Raw genomic sequence first — 17,954 nt, 5'->3', positions numbered from 1 at the left:
AGGAGTTATCTCTCTCTTGTCATTAAATCACGGATACTTATCTCCACGTTAAGATTTTAAACATTTTAAGATCGCTCGGCTATCCCCCTTTCACAAAGCGGTCTCCCTTTTTTACAAGAGCTATTACATTTATCATAAAAATTAGGAAATTCGATTATTGATGAATTCATTTACAATTATTATTATTAATATTTATTTTTATTTTATTTTTTTTTTCGCGAAAGAAACGTTTGTCGGGTGCTATTTTGATTCGCTTTCTCTAACAATCATCTGACAGTTACTACGTGAATGCCATACAAAGGCATCAAGTGAACAGCGACGTCAAATACGCACCTTCAAAACTTGCTATTGTAAGGTCTTTCGTTTTCCGGTGGCCACACATGCAGCACACTCTAACACCTTCCTCCCCGAGTTATGGCTCCCGTTTAAAGTACGGCGCTCTCTTTGTTTTTATCACTCGAGTAGTTCCCTATCCCGTCCGTATTTCCTTGATACTCATACTTCATATTTTTGTATATTTTTCACTCAATGTAGCTCCGACCAACTTTTCGTTCACGTGTTGCGTAAAAAATAAACGTCAATGATTATTAATATAACGCGCGATCGTGTGTCTGGGTTTTTGTATCGTTTTTACATCTAAATGTATGTATTATCTTTTTTTATTTATCAATTCTTAGGGTACCAAAAAAGTGAAAAATTGAGTTTAATCAATAAAAATTTTTTTTTCAAAAATAATAAGAGTAAATACCGAGATAACAAATAATAAAGATAAATAATACCCTACGTAATAATAAAATTATCAAGAACACGCGATTTAGGACTTGGCACATTTTTTTAATATCCCCAGTAGTTCTCAACTTATGCAATAAAACAGATAATCAGTAGATTTGTTGAAGCTACGTTTTCAGAGTATGTCGGAGAGAGTTGGCGACATATAGGTATATTGTGGTTAAATTCTTACGAGCAAAGTATATCTGCGTACATGTCACCAAGTCCCTTCGATACACTCTGAAAACGTAGCTTGGAAAAATCTAATAATTATGTTCTTACTTAATGTTTTTTTTTGATCATTCAACACTTAAAACCTTAACAAACTTGACATTACAAAATTAACAAAAAAGAAAGAATAAAATTTATGAAATGACAAAAGTTGAGAATAACTGGGTCACTATATAGATGTACTAAAGGCGTAGTGAGTTTTTTTCAAAATGGCACGCGACATATTTTTTATTCTTTGGTAGATGAATCAAAGTTGTATTTTACATATACTCCTTTTATGAAAAAATCGTGAGAAAATTTTTAGTTATTTACGAAGACAGATATTTTTAAATCATTTGCTTATAAAACTTTACGTTAAAACATGCTAATTGGAAGTTAAATTTAACGGAAACGGTACTACAAATATTCATAAAATTTTAAAAACTCATTTATGATAACGTTAATAGCTTATATTTTAAATTTTAACGGTTTTGTAAGATAATTATTTTTTGCATAAAGTTCTGAAAAAATAAAAATATGTGCCAAGATCTGAATCGTTATTTTTCTTTCTACTACCTAAAATATCGAAAAATAAAAGAAGATTTTTTTCATATTCATACGTTACGTAATTTGTTTTAAGAATTTAAAGATATATTATTATTATTATTAATATGTATATATATATGTTGCGATAATGTTCTGTTTTAATACATACATTTAGGTATTTAAACAATACAAAAACACAGTCACGCGCGAGCGCTCATATTGATAATTATTGACGTTCACTTTTTATGCAACATGTATACGAGAAGTTTTCGGGTGCTGCATTGGCGAAAAGTGTATACAAAAGTTTTGAAGAAACTTGGGATAAAGAGAAGGGGTGAGAGAGAGAAAGAGACAAAGAGTGAGGTGAGTGAGGGTGTATACGGGAGATGCCGGCACTTAGTGAGATCGAAGGAACGGAGGTGATCAAGGGATTACTCTCGAGTGAATGTTAACAAAGAGAGGGTCCGTACTTTACGGGGCCATACACGGGGACTGGAAGGTGAGAGCTGTGCTGCAGTGTCCACCCAAACGAAAAAACCTTCCAAATCTGCAAGTCAGTGAAACCGCATATACGTCGCTGCTCTATTGATGCCCCTGTATGTGATTCATTCACGTAGTAACGATGAGATAATTGTCAAGATCGCGACATCAAAATAGCATCTGACGAAGGTTCCTTTCGCGTTCCGAAAATGTTTTCACCTTGGGCAGAAACACAAGTTGTAGTTTCTGCCCAAGGTGAGAACATTTTCGTCCCTCGGGCCCACTGCTATGCCCCAATGGCACACTCCCCGCCCGCCAATTACTTCCCGACAAAGTACGGGAAGAAACATTCTGACCCTGCCAGGCCCAAAGTTCGTTCCCGCTCTAGGGTGGAAAGTAATGGGCGGAAAGTGAGCCCTATGGCGTTATTACGCCCTAGGGCACACTTTCCACCCTCCATCTACTTTCCACCCTAGAGCGGGAACGAACTTTTCCCCCCTGGGGCATTTTTGAGGTGCCCCCAGTAGACCCGACAGGACTCGCCGCATAAGTTCCATCGCCCCGCAGCTACCTTACGTCCGCAAAAATCTGACGACGACTACCATTGGGCCTGGCAGGGCCAGAATGTTTCTTCCCGCCCGTGGGCGGAAAGTAATTGGCGGGCGGAGAGTGTGCCGTAAGGCGCACAACACTGCGCCAGAGGGGGGAAATGGTAGTTGTCGTCGGATAAGTGGGACGGCCCGAGGTAGCTGCGGACCGATGTCGCATATGCGCCGAGTCCTATACTTCCTACTGAGGGAACACCAGACTCTCAAAAATGCCTTAGGTAGGGAAGTAAAATTAATTAAATAATAATAATAATTGTAAATGAATGGCCAAAAGCGACAACCGAATATATGCTGAAGTATACCTGTACGTATATTGTATAGGTGTACCTCAGCCTATAATTGGGTATCACTTTGGCCAACGCAACCTAATGTAATACTTTTTTTTTTCTTCTCTTCAATGATGTTCCAAAAAAAAGGACGACTACTCTGTGAAAGCGGGATAACCGAGAAATCTTGACAAGCTGATATACAAGCGTAATATCAATTTGAATAATTTCATTTTTTTCTCTTTCTTCCTCACAATCTGTTTGCCTCCCGTTGTTAATTTTTTACAAAAGTCTATCCTTCCCTGTCTCTTCTATTGTTATACATCTTCTCCTTAAACCAATAACAACCCCCACAAGCACAGAAGGAAAGGACGCGATCGAGGGATATCTCTTTCGGTCGTCGATACACATAATAATAATAATAATAATCATAAAAATAATATCATCTATAGTAATGCAATTTAAAAAAAGTCGATAAGCGTCGTTGCGCTCCCTTTCCTTCTCTTGCCGCTCGTCTCTCTTACGGCTCGTATTTTTTCTTTTCTTTTTTTTTATCTACTATACGCAGTGCCTCGCGCGATTTGTTTAAACTATACCTTAATTTAAAATATATGCTCATTTATAATATGTATAAACTATATACAACATTGTCTCATGTCTCTATATAGGTATGTGAGTGCGCCCTCCTTCAGAGCCACGGGGAAGGGCGCGCGTTACGCATAATTTCTGTACTTATTTTAATTACTAATAATTACTAATTAGCAGTGGCAAGCTGGCCAGCTGGCTTGAGTCTCTATAAGCACCATATCAAGATTTCACCAGTAAAAGTCACTACAAACCCTCGACGAATTTAGATAGCTGATCCTGCGGCGTCATGGGGGTAATGTCGTTGCCGTCTTGGCCACCAACGGCAGCGTTCGCCGCCGCAGGCGACTGATGAAGGGGCAACTGGACACCCGGATGCGGTCCAGGCTGTCCTGGTTGACCACCGGCCGTCGCTTGGCTCAACTGCGACAGCATCATCTCACTGGGGCCACCGAGCTCGTGTGCCGGCGAATGTGTGGGCGTGCCGCCCGCGTGACCTGGATGATGGTGAGGCGAGGGTACGGGGCCAGCGCGGGGCGAGGGAACGGGCTGATTTCGCGGAGACGGTACCGGTTGGGGCGATCGTATAGGAGGTGGCGAGCGTACCGATTGCATCAGTTGCTGCTGCACCGAAGAGATTCCCGGAGGTCCCATCACGCCCTGGGGAGACGGGACCGGCGGTGGCGTCAGTTTAAGTCCCGGCTGTACGTAGCCCTGTTCGTTGAATCCACTGTAACCTGTGACAATGAAATCGCATTGTCATTTTCATCATCTCATTCGATTGTTTCGTTACATTATTATGTTGAAATTGAAAAAAAAAAGTTTCGACAAACTTACCCAGCATTGGAGGCCTGATGGGTCTCTGCTGGCCGTAGGGAGGTGCGGATGGCTGAGTGAAGGGCTGCGAGCCCACGACAGATGCCGCCGCCGCGGCTGCTGCCTGTTGCTGGGCAGCGTTCTGCTGCTGTTGCCTCTGTATCATGAGTAACTGTTGCTGTTTCAGCCACTGAGGATTGTGTTGCATGTTCATTTGCTGCTGGCTCTGCTGCTGTTGCTGCTGCAAAGCGAGGGCCTGCTTTTCATAAATAGTATGGGGTTTTGACACATTATTATGGATCAAGCATCGTGTTAAAGCTGCTGTTAGAATCACTTAGTAGCAATAAAAAATTTAAAAAAATATCAAATACTGCGGTAAAGTATAACTTACTTGGCGTTGTTTGATGAATGCAGCCATAAGAGGTGGGTTACTTTTGAGTATGTGCAATATTTGGTTTTGCTGCTCGGGCGTGTTGGGGCTTTTGAGTGTTTGCATCAACTGCTGCAGAGCTTGTTTTCCCGCAACATTCTGGCCCACTTGTCCCGCAGAACCCAACATACCGGGTTTCCGAGCCATTTGACCTCCAATAACAGCCATTCCTGGCTGAATTTGTTGTTGAGGCTGCGGTTGTTGCTGCTGCTGCTGTGGAGGGAGAAGCTGCGGGGCTTGCTGCCGTAGGCTAGCATTTTGTTGCATCACTGCATTTGGTTGATATCTAAAGTTCAGTGTACTATTGCTACAAGTAAAAAAATTAAATTAAAGATTAGTAATATTCATTAAAAAAAAAAAATTAAAAATTTCACGAATCAAGATTATTACCAGCCAATACTTACTTTGGCCACTGATCCATGGGTAAAAGATGTGCGCCACCGGGATTAGCCATCTGTACGGGCATTGGCCTTTGCATCTGAGGCGGAGGCATGACGCCACCTGGTTTTCCGGCAACCGCGCCCATATTAACCCCGAGACCACCAACGCCGACTCCGCCTGGCGTCACCTTGCCGTAACCGACGACATGTGGTGCTTGCTGTCTTGCTGCTTCTTCCTGCACTTGCTTAACCACCTGGAGAACGTGAGCAGGAGGCGTTTGCGTACCGGGTTTCATGCCGATACCAGGCTGATGGTGTGGCGACGGCAGTGACGTTGGACTTATGCCTGGCTTCATCGTTACGCCCGAGGGCATCGTCGTGTTCACTGGTGTCGAGCCTGTTTGCATGCTCAATTCGGAGCCTGCTGAGCGAGTATTTGTCATCACAGCCATACGTCGCCTAGAAATTTTTAAAATGTGGCCATTAAATACAATTCACTCCTTTGGAGTTACATTAGTATGACGCTTAAAGTGAAAAAGATTTTCACAATCAAGTATATTAAACGACAAACACGTAAATGGAAGCATTATATTAGTAAAGAAGATAAAAGTTATTAGGCATCAAAGAACTCAAGGATTAATAAACATTAAAACGTCGCGCGCGCATCTCAACCTTGAAGATATTTTTAGACATTTAGTGCTAATGAAATTCTCGGTTTTGCTGGCATTCAATGATACTGGTATGCAACCAAGAAATATTTTGAATCGGTATAATAAACTTGAAATCGCTTGAATTATTTTCTTTCTTCAAATTGATACCCATAGCGTTTATTTTCCCAAGAATATCTAGTAATGTATAATAAACGAAAATTACTTTATCAATTGAGCCTGCTGCAGACGGTGGTGTTGTTGTTGTTGCTTCAGTTTTTGTTTGATGTTGAAACAGTAAGGCACTGGACATTTTGGTTCAGGACAAGAGCGTGCATGATGGCAGACAAGAGCAATGAGCTGTTTGCAAATCGGACAGCCACCGTTCTTTTTTCGCTTGCACGTCTTTACGTGATTGACCACTCGCTTCATCCTCTGGCAGCTGGCTAACCGGCAATTGGCGTCTTTGCATTGACATGCGTGCACCAAAGATTGTATGCACCTTTGTAACGAAAACTTTCGCGATTCCTGTTGGCAAAACAAATTGAATGACGGTTAGATATAATTCAAACGCTAATAATTTTACTGAAAGTTAACTTTCAACGACAAAAAACATTGCATACACCTACGTACATTTAAATACAAAATAGCTATAGATGTACAAAGATGAATATGAAAATGACGGTACTGTGAAAAAAAAAAAAAAAAAAAAAAAAAAAAAAAAAAAAAAAAAGAAAAAGAAAAAAAGTTATATTAAAAACAAAATACGTACTATTGCATTTACTTGTTTTGCATCTGCCGGCGACGATCCATCGTCCAAATCCAAACCAAGTTTTTCCATGGGATGTGGATGACCTTCCGTTTCTTTACAACTTAGACATAAATCAAAATCCTGAAAAAGAATGTTGAAAGAATGTGATTTTTGTTTCCAAAGCAAAAATAATACGCTGTAGCAGACAAAAATCATACTTACATCGCAAACCGCGCAGTGATACCTTGTGTCGATGTGATCCTTACTATATATAAGTATAGCCCATTCATGCCGTGTACGAATTTTTTAAGGTAAAATTGTACGTTGGACTTGGAATGGGCAAATTACTTTAAGTCCCACTAGACACCTAAGCGTTACAATTCACACTTAGGTAACACTGGGACTAGTAACATTTTATTAATCAAACTACTACTGCTCACCTTGAAGTCCAATACTATTCGTTCTTGCATGCCCTTTTCTAGCATCTTTTTGTACCAATCTTGTAACCTTTTAGGCTTCGGTATTCTCTGATCGCCAGGATGACAGAAGAAAATATATATTTTAAAAATAATTACTACAAAAATAAGTAGACTTTTACTTGGTTCTATTGTCTTCTATTCATGCATAATATAATTACATACGGACATATCGATTGCACTTGGAGGAGGTTATTCAGATTTTTTACCCAAATTAAGAAAGCAAAATACGATAAAAAACAAAAATTTAACGATTCTTAGAATCGTAAAAATGTAAGTACGTTTGAAGAGAAAATTTTCTCCAAGGGCTTAAAGATATATCGGTTGAAATACGTACAATTTTGTATGTATGAAATCGAATATTAATAAAAAAAATGTTGGCATGAATATTTTTACTGACCTGTTCTGGTACGAGAAGTACTTAGCGTCCCTTGCTATCGTACACAATTGCTTGCCGAAACAGCACATAACTTGTGGATTGAACGTATATTTTCTGCCGCAACAGTATCCCAGCGCGTGCATCACAGGATCAATTTCTTTTTCAAAGACTTCCGATAACTGCAAAAATACAACATGTAAATGATTACAAAAAAGTTACACTATAGCATGAAAATTACCTTGAAGACACAAAATTAAAAGCTGCTTACCTTTGTACAGTATCTATAAACCTTGGAAGTCAGAGCCAAGTTTTCTAATACATCGGATAAGAAAATGGTTATGAAGAAACCAAAGATTTTAAAAAATAGATAAATGCGCGGGTATAATATTATTGACTTCTTGGCTCTTCATCCATAGATTGAATTTGCATTTAATTTTTTTTTCACTTGATGAATTTTTGAAATGAGTATACACAATTTATATATTTTTTTAAATATTTCTTTTTATTAAAAAATTGAAGAGTCTTTTCTTACTAAAATTAAGAAATAAAGAAAAATAGATAAGACATTTTTGTACAGAGAAAAAAACAATGATTTTTTTTTTTTTCACAACTCCAACGTTGATAGTGAACGAGCTTTGTGTGTTGAGAGTCCACAGTGCTTTATATACAAATAGATTGTACACACTAGGAAATTATATTTTATCTAATATAAAATGATAACAAAAAGAAATCATAAAAATAACATTACTATATATAATATAAAATGTGATTTATACACTAGTGGGAACAAAGTATGGAAATTCGTCCATACTTGAGTGAAAATATAGACGAAACTATAATTATATTTATATAAAACTCGACTTAATAAAAAATAAGAGATGTGAATATGGACAAGTTTTTTATTTTTTCATTTTATTATTATTTTTGATGTTATTGGCATGAGAACCGGCAAATTATCAATGAATAATATTTAATTTACATTAGACAGCTTGTAAAGGGCTGTTATTTTCAACAGGCTGTCAAGGAGAGGATATAAAATAACAAAAGAGAGAGAAGAGGCAAACAAGGAGTTATCTCTCTCTTGTCATTAAATCACGGATACTTATCTCCACGTTAAGATTTTAAACATTTTAAGATCGCTCGGCTATCCCCCTTTCACAAAGCGGTCTCCCTTTTTTACAAGAGCTATTACATTTATCATAAAAATTAGGAAATTCGATTATTGATGAATTCATTTACAATTATTATTATTAATATTTATTTTTATTTTATTTTTTTTTTCGCGAAAGAAACGTTTGTCGGGTGCTATTTTGATTCGCTTTCTCTAACAATCATCTGACAGTTACTACGTGAATGCCATACAAAGGCATCAAGTGAACAGCGACGTCAAATACGCACCTTCAAAACTTGCTATTGTAAGGTCTTTCGTTTTCCGGTGGCCACACATGCAGCACACTCTAACACCTTCCTCCCCGAGTTATGGCTCCCGTTTAAAGTACGGCGCTCTCTTTGTTTTTATCACTCGAGTAGTTCCCTATCCCGTCCGTATTTCCTTGATACTCATACTTCATATTTTTGTATATTTTTCACTCAATGTAGCTCCGACCAACTTTTCGTTCACGTGTTGCGTAAAAAATAAACGTCAATGATTATTAATATGGCGCGCGATCGTGTGTCTGGGTTTTTGTATCGTTTTTACATCTAAATGTATGTATTATCTTTTTTTATTTATCAATTCTTAGGGTACCAAAAAAGTGAAAAATTGAGTTTAATCAATAAAAATTTTTTTTTCAAAAATAATAAGAGTAAATACCGAGATAAAAAATAATAAAGATAAATAATACCCTACGTAATAATAAAATTATCAAGAACACGCGATTTAGGACTTGGCACATTTTTTTAATATCCCCAGTAGTTCTCAACTTATGCAATAAAACAGATAATCAGTAGATTTGTTGAAGCTACGTTTTCAGAGTATGTCGGAGAGAGTTGGCGACATGTAGGTATATTGTGGTTAAATTCTTACGAGCAAAGTATATCTGCGTACATGTCACCAAGTCCCTTCGATACACTCTGAAAACGTAGCTTGGAAAAATCTAATAATTATGTTCTTACTTAATGTTTTTTTTTGATCATTCAACACTTAAAACCTTAACAAACTTGACATTACAAAATTAACAAAAAAGAAAGAATAAAATTTATGAAATGACAAAAGTTGAGAATAACTGGGTCACTATATAGATGTACTAAAGGCGTAGTGAGTTTTTTTCAAAATGGCACGCGACATATTTTTTATTCTTTGGTAGATGAATCAAAGTTATATTTTACATGTATTCCTTTTATGAAAAAATCGTGAGAAAATTTTTAGTTATTTACGAAGACAGATATTTTTAAATCATTTGCTTATAAAACTTTACGCTAAAACATGCTAATTGGAAGTTAAATTTAACGGAAACGGTACTAAAAATATTCATTAAATTTAAAAAACTTATTTATGTAAACGTTAATAGCTTATATTTTAAATTTCAACAGTTTTGTAAGAAAATTATTTTTTGCGTAAAGTTCTGAAAAAATAAAAATATGTGCCAAGATCTGAATCGTTTTTTTTCTTTCTACTACCTAAAATATCGAAAAATAAAAGAAGATTTTTTTCATATTCATACGTAACGTAAGTTGATTAAAGTATTTAAAGATATATTATTATTATTATTATTATTACCATTACATATATATATATATATCCCCCTTCTGAGAAAATGTTTTGTTTAAATACATACATTTAGGTGTACAAACAATACAAAAACATAATCACGCGCGAGCACTCATATTGATAATTATTGACGTTCACTTTTTATGCAACATGTATACGAGAAGTTTTCGGGTGCTACATTGGCGAAAAGTGTATACAAAAGTTTTGAAGAAACTTGGGATAAAGAGAAGGGGTGAGAGAGAGAAAGAGACAAAGAGTGAGGTGAGTGAGGGTGTATACGGGAGATGCCGGCACTTAGTGAGATCGAAGGAACGGAGGTGATCAAGGGATTACTCTCGAGTGAATGTTAACAAAGAGAGGGTCCGTACTTTACGGGGCCATACACGGGGACTGGAAGGTGAGAGCTGTGCTGCAGTGTCCACCCAAACGAAAAAACCTCACAATTCTGCAAGTAATTGAAAGTGCATATACAACGCTAAAATATGCACCTTCAAAACTTGCTATTGTAAGGTCTTTCGTTTTCCGGTGGCCACACATGCAGCACACTCTAACACCTTCCTCCCCGAGTTATGGCTCCCGTTAAAAGTACGGCGCTCTCTTTGTTTTTATCACTCGAGTAGTTCCCTATCCCGTCCGTATTTCCTTGATACTCATACTTGATATTTTTGTATATTTTTCACTCAATGTAGCTCCGACCAACTTTTCGTTCACGTGTTGCGTAAAAAATAAACGTCAATGATTATTAATATGGCGCGCGATCGTGTGTCTGGGTTTTTGTATCGTTTTTACATCTAAATGTATGTATTATCTTTTTTTACTTATCAATTTTTAGGGTACCAAAAAAGTGAAAAATTGAGTTTAATCAATAAAAATTTTTTTTTCAAAAATAATAAGAGTAAATACCGAGATAACAAATAATAAAGATAAATAATACCCTACGTAATAATAAAATTATCAAGAACACGCGATTTAGGACTTGGCACATTTTTTTAATATCCCCAGTAGTTCTCAACTTATGCAATAAAACAGATAATCAGTAGATTTGTTGAAGCTACGTTTTCAGAGTATGTCGGAGAGAGTTGGCGACATATAGGTATATTGTGGTTAAATTCTTACGAGCAAAGTATATCTGCGTACATGTCACCAAGTCCCTTCGATACACTCTGAAAACGTAGCTTGGAAAAATCTAATAATTATGTTCTTACTTAATGTTTTTTTTTGATCATTCAACACTTAAAACCTTAACAAACTTGACATTACAAAATTAACAAAAAAGAAAGAATAAAATTTATGAAATGACAAAAGTTGAGAATAACTGGGTCACTATATAGATGTACTAAAGGCGTAGTGAGTTTTTTTCAAAATGGCACGCGACATATTTTTTATTCTTTGGTAGATGAATCAAAGTTGTATTTTACATATACTCCTTTTATGAAAAAATCGTGAGAAAATTTTTAGTTATTTACGAAGACAGATATTTTTAAATCATTTGCTTATAAAACTTTACGTTAAAACATGCTAATTGGAAGTTAAATTTAACGGAAACGGTACTACAAATATTCATAAAATTTTAAAAACTCATTTATGATAACGTTAATAGCTTATATTTTAAATTTCAACGGTTTTGTAAGATAATTATTTTTTGCATAAAGTTCTGAAAAAATAAAAATATGTGCCAAGATCTGAATCGTTATTTTTCTTTCTACTACCTAAAATATCGAAAAATAAAAGAAGATTTTTTTCATATTCATACGTTACGTAATTTGTTTTAAGAATTTAAAGATATATTATTATTATTATTAATATGTATATATATATGTTGCGATAATGTTCTGTTTTAATACATACATTTAGGTATTTAAACAATACAAAAACACAGTCACGCGCGAGCGCTCATATTGATAATTATTGACGTTCACTTTTTATGCAACATGTATACGAGAAGTTTTCGGGTGCTACATTGGCGAAAAGTGTATACAAAAGTTTTGAAGAAACTTGGGATAAAGAGAAGGGGTGAGAGAGAGAAAGAGACAAAGAGTGAGGTGAGTGAGGGTGTATACGGGAGATGCCGGCACTTAGTGAGATCGAAGGAACGGAGGTGATCAAGGGATTACTCTCGAGTGAATGTTAACAAAGAGAGGGTCCGTACTTTACGGGGCCATACACGGGGACTGGAAGGTGAGAGCTGTGCTGCAGTGTCCACCCAAACGAAAAAACCTTCCAAATCTGCAAGTCAGTGAAACCGCATATACGTCGCTGCTCTATTGATGCCCCTGTATGTGATTCATTCACGTAGTAACGATGAGATAATTGTCAAGATCGCGACATCAAAATAGCATCTGACGAAGGTTCCTTTCGCGTTCCGAAAATGTTTTCACCTTGGGCAGAAACACAAGTTGTAGTTTCTGCCCAAGGTGAGAACATTTTCGTCCCTCGGGCCCACTGCTATGCCCCAATGGCACACTCCCCGCCCGCCAATTACTTCCCGACAAAGTACGGGAAGAAACATTCTGACCCTGCCAGGCCCAAAGTTCGTTCCCGCTCTAGGGTGGAAAGTAATGGGCGGAAAGTGAGCCCTATGGCGTTATTACGCCCTAGGGCACACTTTCCACCCGCCATCTACTTTCCACCCTAGAGCGGGAACGAACTTTTCCCCCCTGGGGCATTTTTGAGGTGCCCCCAGTAGACCCGACAGGACTCGCCGCATAAGTTCCATCGCCCCGCAGCTACCTTACGTCCGCAAAAATCTGACGACGACTACCATTGGGCCTGGCAGGGCCAGAATGTTTCTTCCCGCCCGTGGGCGGAAAGTAATTGGCGGGCGGAGAGTGTGCCGTAAGGCGCACAACACTGCGCCAGAGGGGGGAAATGGTAGTTGTCGTCGGATAAGTGGGACGGCCCGAGGTAGCTGCGGACCGATGTCGCATATGCGCCGAGTCCTATACTTCCTACTGAGGGAACACCAGACTCTCAAAAATGCCTTAGGTAGGGAAGTAAAATTAATTAAATAATAATAATAATTGTAAATGAATGGCCAAAAGCGACAACCGAATATATGCTGAAGTATACCTGTACGTATATTGTATAGGTGTACCTCAGCCTATAATTGGGTATCACTTTGGCCAACGCAACCTAATGTAATACTTTTTTTTTTCTTCTCTTCAATGATGTTCCAAAAAAAAGGACGACTACTCTGTGAAAGCGGGATAACCGAGAAATCTTGACAAGCTGATATACAAGCGTAATATCAATTTGAATAATTTCATTTTTTTCTCTTTCTTCCTCACAATCTGTTTGCCTCCCGTTGTTAATTTTTTACAAAAGTCTATCCTTCCCTGTCTCTTCTATTGTTATACATCTTCTCCTTAAACCAATAACAACCCCCACAAGCACAGAAGGAAAGGACGCGATCGAGGGATATCTCTTTCGGTCGTCGATACACATAATAATAATAATAATAATCATAAAAATAATATCATCTATAGTAATGCAATTTAAAAAAAGTCGATAAGCGTCGTTGCGCTCCCTTTCCTTCTCTTGCCGCTCGTCTCTCTTACGGCTCGTATTTTTTCTTTTCTTTTTTTTTATCTACTATACGCAGTGCCTCGCGCGATTTGTTTAAACTATACCTTAATTTAAAATATATGCTCATTTATAATATGTATAAACTATATACAACATTGTCTCATGTCTCTATATAGGTATGTGAGTGCGCCCTCCTTCAGAGCCACGGGGAAGGGCGCGCGTTACGCATAATTTCTGTACTTATTTTAATTACTAATAATTACTAATTAGCAGTGGCAAGCTGGCCAGCTGGCTTGAGTCTCTATAAGCACCATATCAAGATTTCACCAGTAAAAGTCACTACAAACCCTCGACGAATTTAGATAGCTGATCCTGCGGCGTCATGGGGGTAATGTCGTTGCCGTCTTGGCCACCAACGGCAGCGTTCGCCGCCGCAGGCGACTGATGAAGGGGCAACTGGACACCCGGATGCGGTCCAGGCTGTCCTGGTTGACCACCGGCCGTCGCTTGGCTCAACTGCGACAGCATCATCTCACTGGGGCCACCGAGCTCGTGTGCCGGCGAATGTGTGGGCGTGCCGCCCGCGTGACCTGGATGATGGTGAGGCGAGGGTACGGGGCCAGCGCGGGGCGAGGGAACGGGCTGATTTCGCGGAGACGGTACCGGTTGGGGCGATCGTATAGGAGGTGGCGAGCGTACCGATTGCATCAGTTGCTGCTGCACCGAAGAGATTCCCGGAGGTCCCATCACGCCCTGGGGAGACGGGACCGGCGGTGGCGTCAGTTTAAGTCCCGGCTGTACGTAGCCCTGTTCGTTGAATCCACTGTAACCTGTGACAATGAAATCGCATTGTCATTTTCATCATCTCATTCGATTGTTTCGTTACATTATTATGTTGAAATTGAAAAAAAAAAGTTTCGACAAACTTACCCAGCATTGGAGGCCTGATGGGTCTCTGCTGGCCGTAGGGAGGTGCGGATGGCTGAGTGAAGGGCTGCGAGCCCACGACAGATGCCGCCGCCGCGGCTGCTGCCTGTTGCTGGGCAGCGTTCTGCTGCTGTTGCCTCTGTATCATGAGTAACTGTTGCTGTTTCAGCCACTGAGGATTGTGTTGCATGTTCATTTGCTGCTGGCTCTGCTGCTGTTGCTGCTGCAAAGCGAGGGCCTGCTTTTCATAAATAGTATGGGGTTTTGACACATTATTATGGATCAAGCATCGTGTTAAAGCTGCTGTTAGAATCACTTAGTAGCAATAAAAAATTTAAAAAAATATCAAATACTGCGGTAAAGTATAACTTACTTGGCGTTGTTTGATGAATGCAGCCATAAGAGGTGGGTTACTTTTGAGTATGTGCAATATTTGGTTTTGCTGCTCGGGCGTGTTGGGGCTTTTGAGTGTTTGCATCAACTGCTGCAGAGCTTGTTTTCCCGCAACATTCTGGCCCACTTGTCCCGCAGAACCCAACATACCGGGTTTCCGAGCCATTTGACCTCCAATAACAGCCATTCCTGGCTGAATTTGTTGTTGAGGCTGCGGTTGTTGCTGCTGCTGCTGTGGAGGGAGAAGCTGCGGGGCTTGCTGCCGTAGGCTAGCATTTTGTTGCATCACTGCATTTGGTTGATATCTAAAGTTCAGTGTACTATTGCTACAAGTAAAAAAATTAAATTAAAGATTAGTAATATTCATTAAAAAAAAAAAATTAAAAATTTCACGAATCAAGATTATTACCAGCCAATACTTACTTTGGCCACTGATCCATGGGTAAAAGATGTGCGCCACCGGGATTAGCCATCTGTACGGGCATTGGCCTTTGCATCTGAGGCGGAGGCATGACGCCACCTGGTTTTCCGGCAACCGCGCCCATATTAACCCCGAGACCACCAACGCCGACTCCGCCTGGCGTCACCTTGCCGTAACCGACGACATGTGGTGCTTGCTGTCTTGCTGCTTCTTCCTGCACTTGCTTAACCACCTGGAGAACGTGAGCAGGAGGCGTTTGCGTACCGGGTTTCATGCCGATACCAGGCTGATGGTGTGGCGACGGCAGTGACGTTGGACTTATGCCTGGCTTCATCGTTACGCCCGAGGGCATCGTCGTGTTCACTGGTGTCGAGCCTGTTTGCATGCTCAATTCGGAGCCTGCTGAGCGAGTATTTGTCATCACAGCCATACGTCGCCTAGAAATTTTTAAAATGTGGCCATTAAATACAATTCACTCCTTTGGAGTTACATTAGTATGACGCTTAAAGTGAAAAAGATTTTCACAATCAAGTATATTAAACGACAAACACGTAAATGGAAGCATTATATTAGTAAAGAAGATAAAAGTTATTAGGCATCAAAGAACTCAAGGATTAATAAACATTAAAACGTCGCGCGCGCATCTCAACCTTGAAGATATTTTTAGACATTTAGTGCTAATGAAATTCTCGGTTTTGCTGGCATTCAATGATACTGGTATGCAACCAAGAAATATTTTGAATCGGTATAATAAACTTGAAATCGCTTGAATTATTTTCTTTCTTCAAATTGATACCCATAGCGTTTATTTTCCCAAGAATATCTAGTAATGTATAATAAACGAAAATTACTTTATCAATTGAGCCTGCTGCAGACGGTGGTGTTGTTGTTGTTGCTTCAGTTTTTGTTTGATGTTGAAACAGTAAGGCACTGGACATTTTGGTTCAGGACAAGAGCGTGCATGATGGCAGACAAGAGCAATGAGCTGTTTGCAAATCGGACAGCCACCGTTCTTTTTTCGCTTGCACGTCTTTACGTGATTGACCACTCGCTTCATCCTCTGGCAGCTGGCTAACCGGCAATTGGCGTCTTTGCATTGACATGCGTGCACCAAAGATTGTATGCACCTTTGTAACGAAAACTTTCGCGATTCCTGTTGGCAAAACAAATTGAATGACGGTTAGATATAATTCAAACGCTAATAATTTTACTGAAAGTTAACTTTCAACGACAAAAAACATTGCATACACCTACGTACATTTAAATACAAAATAGCTATAGATGTACAAAGATGAATATGAAAATGACGGTACTGTGAAAAAAAAAAAAAAAAAAAAAAAAAAAAAAAAAAAAAAAAAAAGAAAAAGAAAAAAAGTTATATTAAAAACAAAATACGTACTATTGCATTTACTTGTTTTGCATCTGCCGGCGACGATCCATCGTCCAAATCCAAACCAAGTTTTTCCATGGGATGTGGATGACCTTCCGTTTCTTTACAACTTAGACATAAATCAAAATCCTGAAAAAGAATGTTGAAAGAATGTGATTTTTGTTTCCAAAGCAAAAATAATACGCTGTAGCAGACAAAAATCATACTTACATCGCAAACCGCGCAGTGATACCTTGTGTCGATGTGATCCTTACTATATATAAGTATAGCCCATTCATGCCGTGTACGAATTTTTTAAGGTAAAATTGTACGTTGGACTTGGAATGGGCAAATTACTTTAAGTCCCACTAGACACCTAAGCGTTACAATTCACACTTAGGTAACACTGGGACTAGTAACATTTTATTAATCAAACTACTACTGCTCACCTTGAAGTCCAATACTATTCGTTCTTGCATGCCCTTTTCTAGCATCTTTTTGTACCAATCTTGTAACCTTTTAGGCTTCGGTATTCTCTGATCGCCAGGATGACAGAAGAAAATATATATTTTAAAAATAATTACTACAAAAATAAGTAGACTTTTACTTGGTTCTATTGTCTTCTATTCATGCATAATATAATTACATACGGACATATCGATTGCACTTGGAGGAGGTTATTCAGATTTTTTACCCAAATTAAGAAAGCAAAATACGATAAAAAACAAAAATTTAACGATTCTTAGAATCGTAAAAATGTAAGTACGTTTGAAGAGAAAATTTTCTCCAAGGGCTTAAAGATATATCGGTTGAAATACGTACAATTTTGTATGTATGAAATCGAATATTAATAAAAAAAATGTTGGCATGAATATTTTTACTGACCTGTTCTGGTACGAGAAGTACTTAGCGTCCCTTGCTATCGTACACAATTGCTTGCCGAAACAGCACATAACTTGTGGATTGAACGTATATTTTCTGCCGCAACAGTATCCCAGCGCGTGCATCACAGGATCAATTTCTTTTTCAAAGACTTCCGATAACTGCAAAAATACAACATGTAAATGATTACAAAAAAGTTACACTATAGCATGAAAATTACCTTGAAGACACAAAATTAAAAGCTGCTTACCTTTGTACAGTATCTATAAACCTTGGAAGTCAGAGCCAAGTTTTCTAATACATCGGATAAGAAAATGGTTATGAAGAAACCAAAGATTTTAAAAAATAGATAAATGCGCGGGTATAATATTATTGACTTCTTGGC

At 38.5% G+C, this 17,954-nt stretch overlaps 2 protein-coding genes across 6 annotated transcripts; both read right to left on the bottom strand.

The window, feature by feature from the left end:
* Positions 1–602: 602 nt before the first annotated feature.
* Positions 603–7,666, bottom strand: LOC149375365 (CREB-binding protein-like). 3 transcript variants are annotated; one of them, XM_089588429.1, is made up of 9 exons: positions 7,611–7,666; positions 7,364–7,521; positions 6,710–7,014; positions 6,509–6,628; positions 5,963–6,264; positions 5,114–5,548; positions 4,671–5,016; positions 4,301–4,535; positions 603–4,200 (listed from the first exon to the last, which is right to left on the bottom strand). In XM_089588429.1, the coding sequence occupies exons 4-9, from the start codon at positions 6,575–6,577 to the stop codon at positions 3,710–3,712; spliced, it is 1,878 nt and encodes a 625-aa protein (XP_089444555.1). In that variant the 5' UTR covers positions 6,578–6,628; positions 6,710–7,014; positions 7,364–7,521; positions 7,611–7,666; the 3' UTR covers positions 603–3,709. The 3 variants fall into 3 exon arrangements, with proteins under 3 accessions (XP_089444555.1, XP_089444556.1, XP_089444554.1); XM_089588430.1 differs by having other exon boundaries at positions 4,301–4,520; XM_089588428.1 differs by having other exon boundaries at positions 4,301–4,538; positions 7,611–7,659.
* Positions 7,667–9,683: 2,017 nt separating this feature from the next.
* LOC149375364 (CREB-binding protein-like) lies at positions 9,684–17,875 on the bottom strand. 3 transcript variants are annotated; one of them, XM_089589074.1, is made up of 9 exons: positions 17,820–17,875; positions 17,573–17,730; positions 16,919–17,223; positions 16,718–16,837; positions 16,170–16,471; positions 15,321–15,755; positions 14,878–15,223; positions 14,508–14,742; positions 9,684–14,407 (listed from the first exon to the last, which is right to left on the bottom strand). In XM_089589074.1, the coding sequence occupies exons 4-9, from the start codon at positions 16,784–16,786 to the stop codon at positions 13,917–13,919; spliced, it is 1,878 nt and encodes a 625-aa protein (XP_089445200.1). In that variant the 5' UTR covers positions 16,787–16,837; positions 16,919–17,223; positions 17,573–17,730; positions 17,820–17,875; the 3' UTR covers positions 9,684–13,916. The 3 variants fall into 3 exon arrangements, with proteins under 3 accessions (XP_089445200.1, XP_089445201.1, XP_089445199.1); XM_089589075.1 differs by having other exon boundaries at positions 14,508–14,727; XM_089589073.1 differs by having other exon boundaries at positions 14,508–14,745; positions 17,820–17,868.
* Between the last annotated feature and the right edge of the window lie 79 nt (positions 17,876–17,954).

This window comes from Copidosoma floridanum, unplaced genomic scaffold (genome assembly GCF_036245765.1).
Source record: "Copidosoma floridanum isolate Cflo_tuat_1 unplaced genomic scaffold, Cflo_Japanese_pri ptg000007l, whole genome shotgun sequence".
In the NCBI taxonomy this organism is placed as follows: domain Eukaryota; kingdom Metazoa; phylum Arthropoda; class Insecta; order Hymenoptera; family Encyrtidae; genus Copidosoma; species Copidosoma floridanum.
This window is presented reverse-complemented; position numbering and strand designations above follow the sequence as displayed.